Source organism: Oryzias latipes, chromosome 8 (genome assembly GCF_053564925.1).
Source record: "Oryzias latipes strain Hd-rR chromosome 8, Olatipes_Hd-rR_3.1".
NCBI classification, from domain to species: domain Eukaryota; kingdom Metazoa; phylum Chordata; class Actinopteri; order Beloniformes; family Adrianichthyidae; genus Oryzias; species Oryzias latipes.
In genome coordinates this window covers 24,162,586-24,176,565 of record NC_136244.1, presented here as the reverse complement: position 1 = coordinate 24,176,565, position 13,980 = coordinate 24,162,586, and the positions used below count along the sequence as shown (strand labels likewise).

Here is a 13,980-nt window from a genome sequence, read left to right as displayed (position 1 = left end):
GATCGTGATGTTTGCAGTTGACATCACGATCTGAGCAGAGAGCAGGTGGAGGAACATCTAGGAGATTTGTTCTGGAATGCAGAGGAATGAAGATCAGCTGCAGCAAGACAAAGTTGCTGCATTTAAATGAGAGGAATTTAAGCGGAATGTTTCAGGGAGCAGAGGTGAAAAATTGAGGACTTTAATGGCCACTTGTTGTGGTAATTAAGCCATTCATTAACATACCATGGTTTATAAACTTTACATTAATTGAATTATAAATTGTCTAGGAATACTTTTGACAGCAACAAATACAAGTTCCTTTCAAAACCAGCTGACAGTGCCACACCGTCACAAGGAGGTTCGATATTTGGTGTGGTATACGATATTTTTTTGGACAGAAAAAGCAACTAAAAGGGCTCAATCAAATTGGAATAATCTTACTTCCGGTTCATGTGTCAAAATTAAACATAGAAACAAGACTGCACATTCGTTAGAAAGTAAACATTGACGCTGCATCGTATAATAAACATAAAATTCATTAGGATATGTAGACAAGATGTTACAAGAAAAACAATCTTGAAGCCTGTAAACTGTATTTACCCCCTTATGGTCACAACTGCAGACAGTAATCAAGATTGACGTAACTACATAATTTCGCTTCCGGTAGACACGTTAAAAATAAAACTATTTTGAAACACAGCCTGACAGTGAGAAATACATAGCAAAAAAATTACGTAAATTTTATTTTAATTATAATTAAATTCATAAAACACATGTTTAATTTAACAACATAAACTCAAACGTTCTCACTAAAAGTTTTAATGAGTGCTCTTTAAAAACTCTCTTTTATTTTGAAAGTGTAACCAGGAAGTTCTTCATACGTCGGTTAGATGGTTCGCCATCAAGATCGTAACAAGCAATGCTACTCTTTGTTAAGTGAAGTGCTGTAAAATCTTGTTTTAGAACAAGATTTACGTTTTTAACAGTCAACCGTGCTTCTTTTGATGCTTTTCTATTATAGGAAAACGAGCCGGTAAAAGTTCGTCGCGGCGTTTTCTTATTTGACAGTAAGCTAGGGCTAGCGTGTTAGCTGCTCAGACAACAGCTCGTGAGGATGTCGCTTCACGGCAAAAGAAAAGAAATCTACAAGTACGAGGCGCCATGGACGGTGTACGCAATGAACTGGAGCGTTCGTCCGGATAAACGCTTTCGGCTGGCCCTCGGGAGCTTTGTGGAAGAGTATAACAACAAGGTGCGTAGCTTGTTTTATGTTTTGTTTTTTGAGTCAGCTAACCCTTCACGAACAAACGCGCTTGAATCAGTGCTATGCTAGCTCTGTACATGTTTAGAGTGGTATTGCAAAATGTTATTGCGTTTATTATCTTCGTAATAACGTCTCCATCGATGCTTAATGGTACCCCTTTTTTAATTTAATTTAATTAATTAATTAATTTATTTTTTATTAGAACGAATCGCTTTTATTTTTTTCTTGTCATCATATCTCTACTCAGGTTCAGTTGGTGGGTCTGGAAGAGGAGAGCTCCGAGTTTGTCTGCAGGAACACGTTTGATCACCCTTACCCCACCACCAAGATCATGTGGATCCCGGACACCAAAGGGGTCTACCCAGACCTGCTGGCCACCAGTGGAGACTATTTGCGCATTTGGAGGGTAGGATGTCAAACCCCGGTCACCTGCTGCGTCTGTCATGTTTTTGTTTGGGTCATCTCTTTGTAACTCGAGTACTTTTCACTTTGGGATTTTTTTTTACATCGGTGTGTTTGAAGGAACTTATACTTGTCATGCTTTACATTGCCGCATCGCTGCTTTATGTGTTAAAACTCTTTTATATTAAAGGGGATTTTCAGACCTGTAAGCATAATGTTACAATTATCAAATGAAACTTTATTTATAGGGCATTTTTCATACAACAGTGAGTGCTTTATAGACTTGAAACAATCAAAAAAATAAATAAATTATAAAATAGATTATAGAACACATTTAAACATAAAATTACATAAATACAATTCAAAATAGAGACAAAAGTGAAAGAAGTGAGGAAATTTTATTTTGAAATGAGATAGAACTGTAAGTAAGTAAAAGTAAACTAAATGTCTGGAGCATTTTTTTTTAAATAAAAAGGTGTATGTTACCTCTTTATTTTCTTTTAAAAAGCACAGCATTTGTATATATTTTTTTTAAATTTCCCTGAACTATAGCTATAATGCTGAACCACTATGACAAAGGCTCCATGTATGTAATGAAACCTGTCGTTATACTTTTTTTCCTCCCATTTCTAACTTTTGTGATGCCTCACAGTTTCTTTTAAAAGTATCATTTGGCAGGTTACATATATGCCTGTTAATTGGCTTCTAACATCAGTTTAAGTATTTTTTAAAAACACACGCAATGCTGTTTATTAGGCCTGGGCGAAAAATCGATTGAATGAATTAATTCGAATTTTTTGTTACGGGCGATTTCAAAAATAACTGAATCGAGTTTTTGTGTAATGGCGCATTTTTGGCTCCCCGGAGCTTCCGTAGCGTTAGTTTCACACGGCAATGTGGCAAGCGACAAACAACAACATCATAGCACACACGAAACAGCAAGCGACAACATGGCTTACTGCCACCGACGTGGAGGAAGAGCCCCCCCCCCCACGCTGCAACATTTGCCTAAAGCCCATCGCAGTCAAAGGCAACAGCACCACAAACCTATTCCAACACCTGGGGGAAACCTTTTATTACAGTTCTCCTTCAATCCGTAACTCCAAACATGAACGCCCCCCCCCCCAGCACGCTGTCACTCACTCTCGCGCGGCACGCGCTCATTCCTCTTACACACGCACGCAGTGCGCTGACACGCACACTCATTCTCCAACACCTATATGGTTAGTTCATTAGTTACTTCGTAGTTAGTTTTTACTGTTATTTGTTAATAAAGAATACTGCGTTGCAATTATGAATTACATTTATTTGTGTATTCATTTGCGATGCCGGATGTTGTGTTAGGCGGGGGGGTTGACCGCGACTCCTGCTGCTTCGTCAGCGCGGTGATCAAAAATCCCACACCGTGACAGCTCTAGTTTATATCTTGTGGGACACAGAAAAAATGCGACTTTTCCAGTACGGATAGCAGAACCGTTGAGGTCAGATCTTGAAGAATGTTGCTCTGGGGCTCGTTCAATACGGGGGCTCAGTACCCATCCCTAGGGGCACGGTGGAGAACAATCACTGAAGCGGTCGCTTTGCATACAGCCAAAGACATGGTACCCATATATACTGTGGAGAAAACGGGCTTTATTAATTCAATTAAAACCTTAGACCCCAGATATGAGCTGTATTGTTAATCCTTTAGAAATGGTGCTACTCTCAAGGTGTAAGTCTGACTTAAAACACAGCTGGGACTTTGATTCCCGGAGTGTGTTCATTTATTTATTATTCATCCCAGAAATGGGGGTTACATTTGTCTTGCGTTTGATTAAATAAATCAAAATTTGCTTTAAGTTTTCTGCCGTTTGTACTTATTGCTTTCCTTAGGTAGGGGGGAAAATCGGAAAAAATCAGAAATCAATTAAAAACATTTTTTTAGACCATATCGCCCAGCCCCAGTGTTTATACATGCTTATACCATGGTCTGAAAGAATACTTAATTCTGATTGGCTGCTGGGTGTGGATATATCATTTTCCTTTGCCGCTCCAGTCGAGGTCACAAGACAATTTGCAGCACAACGTAAGAAATAGTCTGCTTTTTGTGAGAACAATTATTTAAACCCAAAAAATAGCAAGAATAAAGTACTAAAAACTGATTGAATATTTATTTCTTTTGTAAGTGACCATCGTAAAGGCGGGATAATTGCCTTTGAAGTGTGCATTTTTCAAAAATGAACGCACTTCACAGAAGCAACCAATTCAGGCTTCCACGGCGTGCGTTAATTTCTGAAAAATGCACTCTTGGAAGACCTTTAACCCTTACTTAATGAACTATTCAGCCTCCGATACTGATTTTGAGCATCAGCAAAGAAACATTTCCGACGGGATCTGCATCGTAAGGGATGGTGAGGGAATTTGCTGGAAGTCTTGTGGACTTTTGTGGATTTTTCTGCTTTTATTTCCCAGGTCAGCGACACGGAAACACGTCTGGAGTGTTTGCTAAATAACAACAAGAACTCAGACTTCTGTGCCCCTCTCACCTCCTTTGACTGGAACGAAGTTGATCCCAATCTTCTGGGTAAGAAAAGTATTTGATAAATGCAAGCCTAGTCGGGTTTGGGGCATTTGAGAAGTCATTAAAAAAAGTATTTTATCCGACAGGAACATCCAGCATCGACACCACCTGCACTATCTGGGGCCTGGAGACAGGTCAGGTGTTGGGACGAGTAAACCTGGTGTCTGGGCACGTGAAGACCCAGCTAATCGCTCACGACAAAGAGGTCTGTGCTTGTCTTGATTGTAAAATGGATTGGTATTTGTCTGTACAGAAGAGTTTTCAACCTCCTCCTGTCTCTGCAGGTGTATGACATCGCTTTCAGCCGTGCAGGAGGGGGCAGAGACATGTTTGCTTCCGTGGGGGCCGACGGATCCGTCCGCATGTTTGACCTGCGACATCTGGAGCACAGCACCATCATCTATGAAGACCCCCAGCACCACCCACTGCTTCGTCTCTGCTGGAACAAACAGGACCCCAACTACCTGGCCACGATGGCCATGGACGGCATGGAGGTGAATCATTTAGCATATAGTTTTGACATTGACAAATACAAATCTGGAATTTATGTCGCTAATTATCTCTTTTGGTGCAGAGGAATTTGTCATTTGCAGATTTTCCACCTCTTTTCGTCATTTTAACTTTTGTACAAAGTCCTGTTTAAACCAGTGTTTAATGATTCTTCCAGATAAAGTTTAGAACATTGTCAGAAATGGGCTTGTCCTCATGGTGTCTTTGCGGTAGGTGGTCATCCTGGATGTCCGTGTGCCGTGCACACCCGTGGCGCGGCTCAATAACCATCGCGCCTGTGTCAACGGCATCGCCTGGGCCCCTCATTCCTCCTGTCACATCTGCACTGCAGGTGAGTGGAAACCAAGGAAACCGTTTCCCCATACGGTCTTTTTTGATTTAACTTTCATAAAACTGGTTTGAAAAATGTTTCCAATTGTGAAAAACCAAAGTGGCTTTTTGCCAGAGTGCATTTGGAAAGATTTGCCATTTTACCGATTGAGGTTTTTTTTCAAATGTGGGTGGGAAAAGCTTTTGTTTCCGTCTGCTTTTCTTCTTGTTCCTGACTTAAAACATTTGCTGTATCTTTCCAGCCGACGATCATCAGGCTCTGATCTGGGATATCCAGCAGATGCCACGTGCCATCGAAGACCCCATCCTGGCCTATACCGCCGAAGGGGAGATCAACAACGTGCAGTGGGCTTCAACACAACCAGACTGGATCGCCATCTGCTACAACAACTGCCTGGAGATCCTGCGTGTCTAAAAGCCCGGAGAAGGACTTCTGCTTCACCTTTGGACTTTAGTTCTCATTCCCCTGCTTTCAGTCCCAGGACACGAACACAGTTTAGCTCTCTGAGAGTGTTTGGATGATCTAATACCTGCTCTGCAATAAATTGGTTTACATCAAATGTCCGTGCATCCGCTCCACCGCTTTTCAGAGAAACGTGTTTAAGCTCTTATTCGTTTTGGCCCGCAGCTGGAATCAGCGTCAGAGCTGTTGTCTCTAAAATTTAGGCGTCTTTTATACGCCGAGGCGATCATGAAGGGTTTAGATGTTGTACATTTCATCAGTTGAATTTGTCGAGGTCGATTCTAACACTGGTTTGTGGCAGAAGACGACCTCTGATGCGTAGGAGTATGTTGTAGCCTTTTTTTTTAGTGGATTGCATACCATAATCTTTTCAAACTAAGGTCCTGAATATTAGTCTTGTTTACCTGCCGATGGGTCATCTCTGCGCTCGGGGTTCAGACCCGTGCAGTTTTTTAAAGTTGCGAAGTAAGACGGGATGCATTCCTGTCTGTTATCTTGAATTGGATCCAGAGAAACTACCATGTACAGACAAACCTAAACATGTTCGTCTTTCTAATGACTTTGTGTGTGTAGAAACCTGCCTTTTTCTTTCCCGGTCAAGTGCGAGATGGAACTGAAGTTCTTGAATGCATTTCTGTCCACTGGCTTTTTGTTTAATACTTAAGGGGCCCTTGTAGCATGCCAATACAAGGTAAAATGTACATACATATAAATATATCAACAGCTGTTGGTAAGCCAAGTGTTCATGTTGTAGCTCTTTTTCATAAAGTTTATTATTGAATTTGCTCTAATAAATTGTATCCTTTCATGTCTCAGACAAACTTGGCTTGTTTTTCTTTGTTGTAGTCAAATTATGTTCTGCTTTTATTTTAGATTTTGTGGTTTTGAAATGGAACAGAAGTGAACCAGAGTTCTGTTTTTATATGTATATGCTTTCCATCAATAAAATATGAAGCTATTATTTTCCCTGATGGAGAAAATTCTCTTTGGCTTAAAGAGCCGTAGGTCAGATAAGAAGCTTTGTCTGCTTCTCGGAGAAGAATTTTTTTCATACTAAGAAGTGAAATAGGTTTATATTGGTTTAAACTTGCTGTACCTCTGCCTTCCCTCCGCTATTGGTGGTCACCTTTCTGCTCATGAAAGCCAGTCCCCATTTTACATTTGCATTAACCTTTCAGTCAATGTGAGTCCTAACTAACTAAACATAAATACTCTGTCAGGATGTTATTTAAGCTTTTAAAAAAAATCTATAAATAAATATGGAGTGACTTGATCAGAAAAATCCCATACAGAACTTTGCTGACTAAAAAAAAAAAAATCAGTATTTTTTATTAGATGTTTTTTTTAAGCATGGCAGTTAGTTAGTAATAGGACCGTCTATTTATAAATAAATGTACGATCCAGATTATCAGCCAGGCATTTTCTATGCAATACGTTTTTCTTAACTTCAACTTTGGAAAAAGTTTTGGTTTATTTTTACACGTATTTGGAAGAAGATTAGGTCAGTACTTTTTCAGTGGTTCTGTCCCATTTGGTCCTTCTTTGCCCAGTTCTGAATCCTCACCTCATTTCTTTTGAAAAGCTTCAGTTTTCATTTAGTTAAAAAGTGCTTTTGACCTCATGCTATCATAGAAAAAAATCATAAAATCCTTTTGGTTATATGTGTTTGTTGAATCTTTTTCTTTAGAAAGTGGTTTTTAATTCTTGAGAACCCACTGGCTGTTTTTTCTTTTCTTTTTTTTGTTTGCCGTAGTTGCTAGTTGCTACCTAAATTAAGAAAAAATAAATAAAAAGAGTTTAATCAACTTTAAAAGTATAGAGGAAAATTGCTCCCGAGTTATTCAGGGTTAAAGCACAAAGGACAAAAACTCATCAGTCCCCCCGTTATTGGAATTGTAAAGTAACCGTAAAAAGTTGTTTTACTGTCCCAAAAGTGAGACATCTGATGGGTTTTCATGTTGACCATAAAATAAACGTTCACGCTCAGACTGAATGCATAGAAGCTGCTCATTCCAGGATCAAAGCATGTGCATCAACGTCACAACTTGATAAATGAGATGAGAGTTTAATTTGTCCCTGTCACGCCTCCAACCTCCATCCTTCACAGTTTGTCAGACAGTGTGTTGAACAGAAACCACAACACTAAATCTAAAACACTCAGTGGTTATATTTACTACCTGCATGGTTTAACGTCAATTTTATATTTTCGCACACTTGGATCGAATGGTATCATCCATGATCACGCGGATAAATGTTCAGAAATGAAGTACACAGCAGTTTTCTCCTCCAAATCCTGAGTCTGTCAAACAGTTAGCTTCACTTCCAGAGTGTCGGCTCCAGACGCGGAATAATCTCTTCTGTGCTGACCTGAACGGGAGCTTCAGCGGCCTGTAAAAAACGCCGCAGAGTCTGTGGAGACGAGAGGCACCCGGAACTCTGACGTAAAGTTCTGCGGCAGCATCTGAGCGGCAAAAGGGTGGTGAAAGCAGGATAGAGTCGGTGCGCGTCTGGTCTGTGCGATTGTTGTCCTAGCTGCCGGGCAGGGCGGGGTCAGAGAGGTGCCTCTGCAGCTCCTGCATCTCTGTGGGGCTTTCGAGGTGTTCGGGGAGGGAGGGGAAGCGCTGGCTTTCATCCTGAAGTCCAGAAAGTTGCTGAGGCAGAGAGCACAACCTCTGAGGAGGGGCGTGGTCCACACGTGTGGGGTCGGCTTCTGCTGATGTGATGTCATCTGATGGCAGGACCAGACGGACGCTGCAGGGCTTCTCTTTGAATTCAGCATCCGAAGTCTACAAACAAGCATTTATTCAAATGTCATAATCCTCGTGAAACTAAATTTCAGTGTCGTATTGTGCAAATAATTGGGTAATAAAATAGAAATCTGTTCCGAAAAAAATTGAATAGAATTTAAAGACCCACTCCAAGGAAAATTTTTATTTTAACATGCTCTTGTGGCATTTTTCTCATGATGTAGGATATATATTTCTTTATTCTGATCATTGTGAATCAGGAGCAGACCATAAAAATGCCGTTTGAAAAAGAGCTTGATGTAGAGTACAGAAGCTCCGCCCCATTCTGATGCATCCACTACAAATAGATCTATAATTTCATCCTTCAACCTGCCATTTGGCTCCAATATCGCTCGCCTCGTGGCGCGCCCTATCGGATTATCTACATAAAAAATACAAACTTTTCAAACACCATTTTTCCGTCTCCGTTTCCATGTCCTTCATAACGATTTAAATAAAATAAAAAAACACCTCAAGTCCCTTTAAACTTTTTTTTAAAGTCTGTATCTTTGGATTTTTTGTTCTTGTCTGTTTCTTTTTTTTTAATGAGTTACAAACTCACAGCTCAGTGTTGCTGTGACTATAAAAATTTACTTCATAGTGTTGCCTTTAAAAACAAAAGAAATCCAAAAACAGTATTTTTAAGCAATCTAAAAATTCCAACCTAAAGTAGATTAATTTTTTCCCAACAGCCAATTTTTTCCCAACAGCTTTTTAAAGACAATCAAGAAAGCACAGAGCAGTTAGTCTGTGACGCCGCTCACCTGCAGGAGCCGGGCAGAGCTGTCCATCTGCGCGGACGTGTGGATCATAGACGCTCCTGCATTGTAGAGCATGCTCGGGTGTGGAGAGTGAAGGCTGGGGGACACGTCGCTGTAGGCAGGAGGTACTGGTGGGATTTGTCGCTGGAGGAGCTGCAGGATCACAGTGATATCTGTGGTCATGCGGGTCTCCAGTCTGAGTGGGGTAAAAAAAAAAAGAGATTGAAAACTGGTGAGACGGACCATGTTCATTTCTGGATAGGGATCCAAAAATCTGCTCTGCTCCTCAGGTCCTCCATCACTGGTGGACTGCAGATCAAGGGTTCAAATCTCTTTACACTATACTTTTTTAAAACATGGAAAAAAATCAACGTACCTATTCAACTGGGACTGCAGCAATTCCAGCCTGGTCTCGAGCTCTCTGGACTGATCCGTCATGCGTGCAGCGGGCTGAAAACCGGCCTTGATGAAGGACCGCTGCTGCTGGCTCTCTGACAGCTGGTCTCCTCTGCCATCTCTCCAGTATCCATCCACACCTGACATCAGCAGATTCATTTTATGAGGAGAGATCAAATCTATACGTTTTGTCTTCTGTCACTGTAGAAAAGATGTTGACAACATGCATTGTGTGTTGATGAGAAAGCCTTTATGGCAATGGAAAAGCCTAAATGTAGTTTTTCTTGTTTGGGGTAGGGCTAGGTTGCTGCTGTCTTCTCTGAAGTCACCTTTTTTTCTCCCTTTTCTTAATCATCAATTCAAAGTAAATGTATGAATCTCTTCCTCTGTTTTTGCAAAAACAAAAAGAAAAAAACTATGGAGTGGACTGCAGTGTATTTACAAGACAGAAGTGTGTCGTAACCAAACCGTCTCTATCAGTTCCTCAAGAGGCTTCAACATCATTTTTACACTCCAAATTCTGAAGAACAGGTTTTTTGTCCCACATGTTGTGCCGTTCAGTCTCCCTTCATGCACGTCTCTGTTTGTTTATTTACCTACTACAGCGCGTTCCAAATTATTATGCAAATTATATATTTTTTAAAATACTCAATGCAAATGACAGTCAACATAATTTTCAAGTCATTAACCATTAGAGTACCTGTATATATTAAATGCTATCAAACAAAACTAAAGATAACAGTATTTTTTGGAATATAAAAACCTTCACTGTCACTGTTCCACATTATTTCACATATCAACAACATTTGATAGATTCTAAAGAACTGAAAATGGTCATTTGTTGAATTTGCAGCTTTAGGAGGTCATGTTTACTGAAATCAAAAGCTATTCCAATTTAAAAGCATCTTAATAGTTCAAATTACATTTTGACATAGGACCCCCCCCCCCCCTGTTTTGTAGCAGCTTCCCAATTCTTGTCTCCATTGTTTTTGGGGAGTTTCAGCTCAAATTTCTTTGCAGGATGTCAGAACAGCCTCCCAGAACTGTTGTTTGAATAGACCCCCCCCTCAATACATATTTTGCTTGAGGATGCTTCAAAGGTTGGGGGTCACACCATCACTTCATCTCCTTTTCTGCCCACAGCAGCCAATGATGCATAGGTATTCCTCACAGCATGAGAGGGTGCATTGTCATGCATAGAGGTGATTTTGTTACATAAAACGCTTTTGTACCACGGAAGAAAGTGGTAGGTCAGAAACTCTGGGACTCTGAATGGAGCTACCATCTCTCTGCCCATGATTCTAATCCAAAACATGACTCCGCCTCTTTTTTGTTGGGACATGGTGACCATCCACCAACCACCCACCATTCCATCCATCTGGACCATCCAGGGTTGCACGGCACTCAGCAGTGAAAAAGACAATTTGAAAGCTATTCTTTATGTACTGTATGTCTGGGCCAACTGTAGCTGTTTATGCTTGTGAGTGTTGTTTAGGAGGCGGCGAATGGAAGGCTTACGTAGAACTGCAAGCCTCTGGAGGATCCTACACCTTGATGCTAGTGTGACTACAGAGACACCAGCAGCCTCAAATATGTACCCGCTGCTTTGTAATGGTAATTTAGCAGCGGCTTTCTTAATCGTAATGCATTTGTCTGGCAGAAACCTTCCTCATTCTGTCTTTATCTGCTCTGAATTAGCCATAAATCTGTTTATAGTACGATGATAATGCTTAAGCTTTCGGGAAATATCCAGATTTTATTTCCTTGTTCAAGGCATTTAACTATTTGGGACATCCTTCTTGGTAGTTTTTCCTATAATCGAACTCACTTCGCAAACAAATGATCACAAATGTTTGAGATTGATGTCAGTGAATTAAATCCTTCCTCATTGAAAACATTTGAGAATTTTGAATTATCTTAAAAATGTACTTTTTATTTTGTATTTGTGTATTAGTGATTAATTCTGTATCTGAGCTGAACACAAGTTAAATCCTCAGCAGCCAAATTTGCAAGTCTTATAAATGTAGTCAATAAATCCAATTCTTTGCTGTCATCACACAGCAAAAGCAATTGAAAGGTGATCAAAATATTGCAAAAGGGTCTTTACCAGAGTATGGAGCCCCTCCTAGATCTGCAGACAATCCCATTCCAGTTGAGGGTCCAGAATGAGGCAACAGGGCGACCACTGCAGGGGGGTAATCTCTGGTATCAGCATGACGGGGATACGCTCCACCTTTACAGGCCCGCGACGGTCCTATTTCGTCATCACTGGACTGAGAGCAGATGCTTCCACTGGTGCAGATGTCTTCCCAGCGAGGAGCGCTGCGCTGGTGGACTGCGATCTGGCAAGATGGATCGGGGTAAGAGTCTTCGTGATCCATCCCGTCTGTGTGCAGAGAGACGCTGCAGATGTTACATGACAGCATGGAGGTATGGGCACACGAGGAAGCAGGACTCTCACCCGGCTGGTTGCGGCGACGCAGGGAGTTTCTCTGATGTCGCGTCAGCCGGCAGCCACATTCAGAGTCTCTGCTCCCGCCTGGCTGGTTTATTCGATCTGCCTAATACAAATCAGTTTCAGTAATTTCAAAATAAAGAGTTTTATTGTATGATAAATCAAGTTTGTCAATTAAATGTTCTTTTGTGAGAGTGATGTGGAAACACAGCTGCAAATTTCTTACTCTTCTTGTACATTTCAATCTTTTGTAAAGTGAAATATTTTAATTTCCACATTTAAAAAAAAGACAGATCCATTTGAAAGAAAAAATAACGTTATTGGGGGGACTGCAAGTGTAACATCGCCCCCTAGTGGCACTCACATCTCTCAAATTGAAAGTGATTTCCAAATTATTCCAGAACATGTCAGCAAAGTCGGGGTACATGTCCAGCACCTCCAGCAGGTCGTCCCTCAGGATCTTATGGAGGTCACAGTAAGTTAAAGCTCTGACATCTGCACTGGATTTGGACGGCCTCCCGTACAGACTGATGGGTTCACCAAAGATGTCGTTTTTTCCTACAAAAGCCCAAGCAAAGAAAGCCAAGTTGGGAATAATGAGAACTGCTAGAGAGAAGGAGAAAATGAAATAAATCTAGATCCACTCTTTTGCACAAGACCTTTAGATTTCAGAACAAATAAGCGGTCCCCTTTAACAAGGCTGAGAGAGACATAACATTTGCAGGCTGCATGCGAATGCAGGCCGATCAATGCCAGCGTGGAATGAAAGTGGAGCTGTGCCCAAACACCTCTGGCACCACAACAAACTCCAAACAGCCTCACGCTACAAGTGACAAACAACAATGCAGCACAAAAAGAAAAATTATAGCCCACAGGTGCCACCGCCCCTCGCCGCCCCACTTTGATTGTCACTCTGGTCAGAGCTCCCCGTCACAACTCCATGGGAAAAAAAACATGTATTTTCATAACGGCGAGGGTTGGCTTTATCTCCGTACCAACCATTTTAGGATGACGAACACGTCAATTTTAGAAGATTCAGCAAAAGCATACTTTTGAATTTCCTTGGCAACAACAGTTTTTTGGTTAACCATGCCCACATTCCTAATATGTTCATATCCTATGCCAAGCATTCATGTATTAGATTTTCACAACATTCTTGTAAAAAATGAGAGCAACAGGAGAACACCACTACTGTGAGCTCACCACAAGAATCTGTAAAAACTCTACAACTTTCTAATTCCAACAATTCTCCCCACCCACAACGGTGCTCTAAGCGATAGCTCGAACTCCCTAGAAGTTTAAATTTGTAGACAGTACTAAAGGGGATATTTTTTTTATTCAAGATGGCGGCCTCTTGCTTAGGTCAAAGGTGAACGAAAGTTTGGTTGTAGACTTAGGTTGTGAATGAATTCCTTTCCTAATCACTACATAGTGCACTATATAGTGCATTTGTCGTTTTGTACTGTTGTCTGAATCCACAATGATAAAATCAAGTGCACTAGAAATTTCCCAGACGTCTCTACAAAAAAACAGTGTTTATCGATGCTCTTTACATTGGCGAATATAGACCACAATAGATGGCTTTGGAACAATTTTTCATGTAAAAAAATGTGTTTTACTTCTTTTTTTTTAATGAAACATTAAAGTTTTCATCTTCAGAACACCAGTAAATTCAGAAATAGTCTTTGTAAAATATTCATATTTATTAGGTTTTTACTTAGGGACATGGGTGATGTCATAAATACCATTAAAAAAAAAAGAAAAGTAGTTAGCATGGTGTCCGAATTGCCTTTAAAACCCAGGGCACTAGATAGTCCCGTCCCGTGCTATATAGTTTTTTAGTACCGTAGTTAGGGAGCAGGGAGGGAATTTGGACATAGGCTAAAACTACTGGCATGTGAGATTTCCCACTGATCGCTCAAACCAAAGTTTTTCTTTTCCCATAACGGATCCATCCCATTATATTTTAAAAACTTCCTTTTGATATGTGTGTTTAAGTTTTATAGTGGATTTTTGTTTTTGACGGCTCTCCGGCTGTGATGTCACCTTTTTTTGAAGAGGGGTGGGGGGG

General features: G+C 40.7%; 2 protein-coding genes across 5 annotated transcripts in view; one reads left to right on the top strand and one right to left on the bottom strand.

Annotated features, from left to right (window-relative positions):
• The first annotated feature begins 826 nt into the window (after positions 1-826).
• On the top strand, positions 827-6,472 carry dcaf7 (ddb1 and cul4 associated factor 7). The gene is made up of 7 exons (XM_004071185.4): positions 827-1,234; positions 1,494-1,652; positions 4,100-4,211; positions 4,295-4,413; positions 4,493-4,702; positions 4,932-5,049; positions 5,291-6,472. Exons 1-7 carry the CDS (start codon positions 1,097-1,099, stop codon positions 5,461-5,463), a joined length of 1,029 nt encoding a protein of 342 aa, XP_004071233.1. The 5' UTR covers positions 827-1,096; the 3' UTR covers positions 5,464-6,472.
• Positions 6,473-7,560: 1,088 nt separating this feature from the next.
• kcnh6a (potassium voltage-gated channel, subfamily H (eag-related), member 6a) overlaps positions 7,561-13,980 on the bottom strand; it is a 29,165-nt gene continuing 22,745 nt past the window's right edge. For 2 of the 4 annotated variants that reach the window (XM_078951834.1, XM_011477836.4), the window contains 6 exons: positions 12,274-12,467; positions 11,916-12,015; positions 11,562-11,840; positions 9,435-9,594; positions 9,062-9,254; positions 7,561-8,297 (listed from right to left, as the gene is read on the bottom strand). In XM_078951834.1, coding sequence (XP_078807960.1) covers positions 8,040-8,297; positions 9,062-9,254; positions 9,435-9,594; positions 11,562-11,840; positions 11,916-12,015; positions 12,274-12,467 — 1,184 coding nt within the window. In that variant the 3' untranslated portion in view covers positions 7,561-8,039. Of the gene's footprint in view, positions 8,298-9,061; positions 9,255-9,434; positions 9,595-11,561; positions 12,016-12,273; positions 12,468-13,980 lie in introns of all 4 variants that reach the window. The other 2 variants (XM_078951833.1, XM_011477833.4) reach the window with 1 other exon arrangement.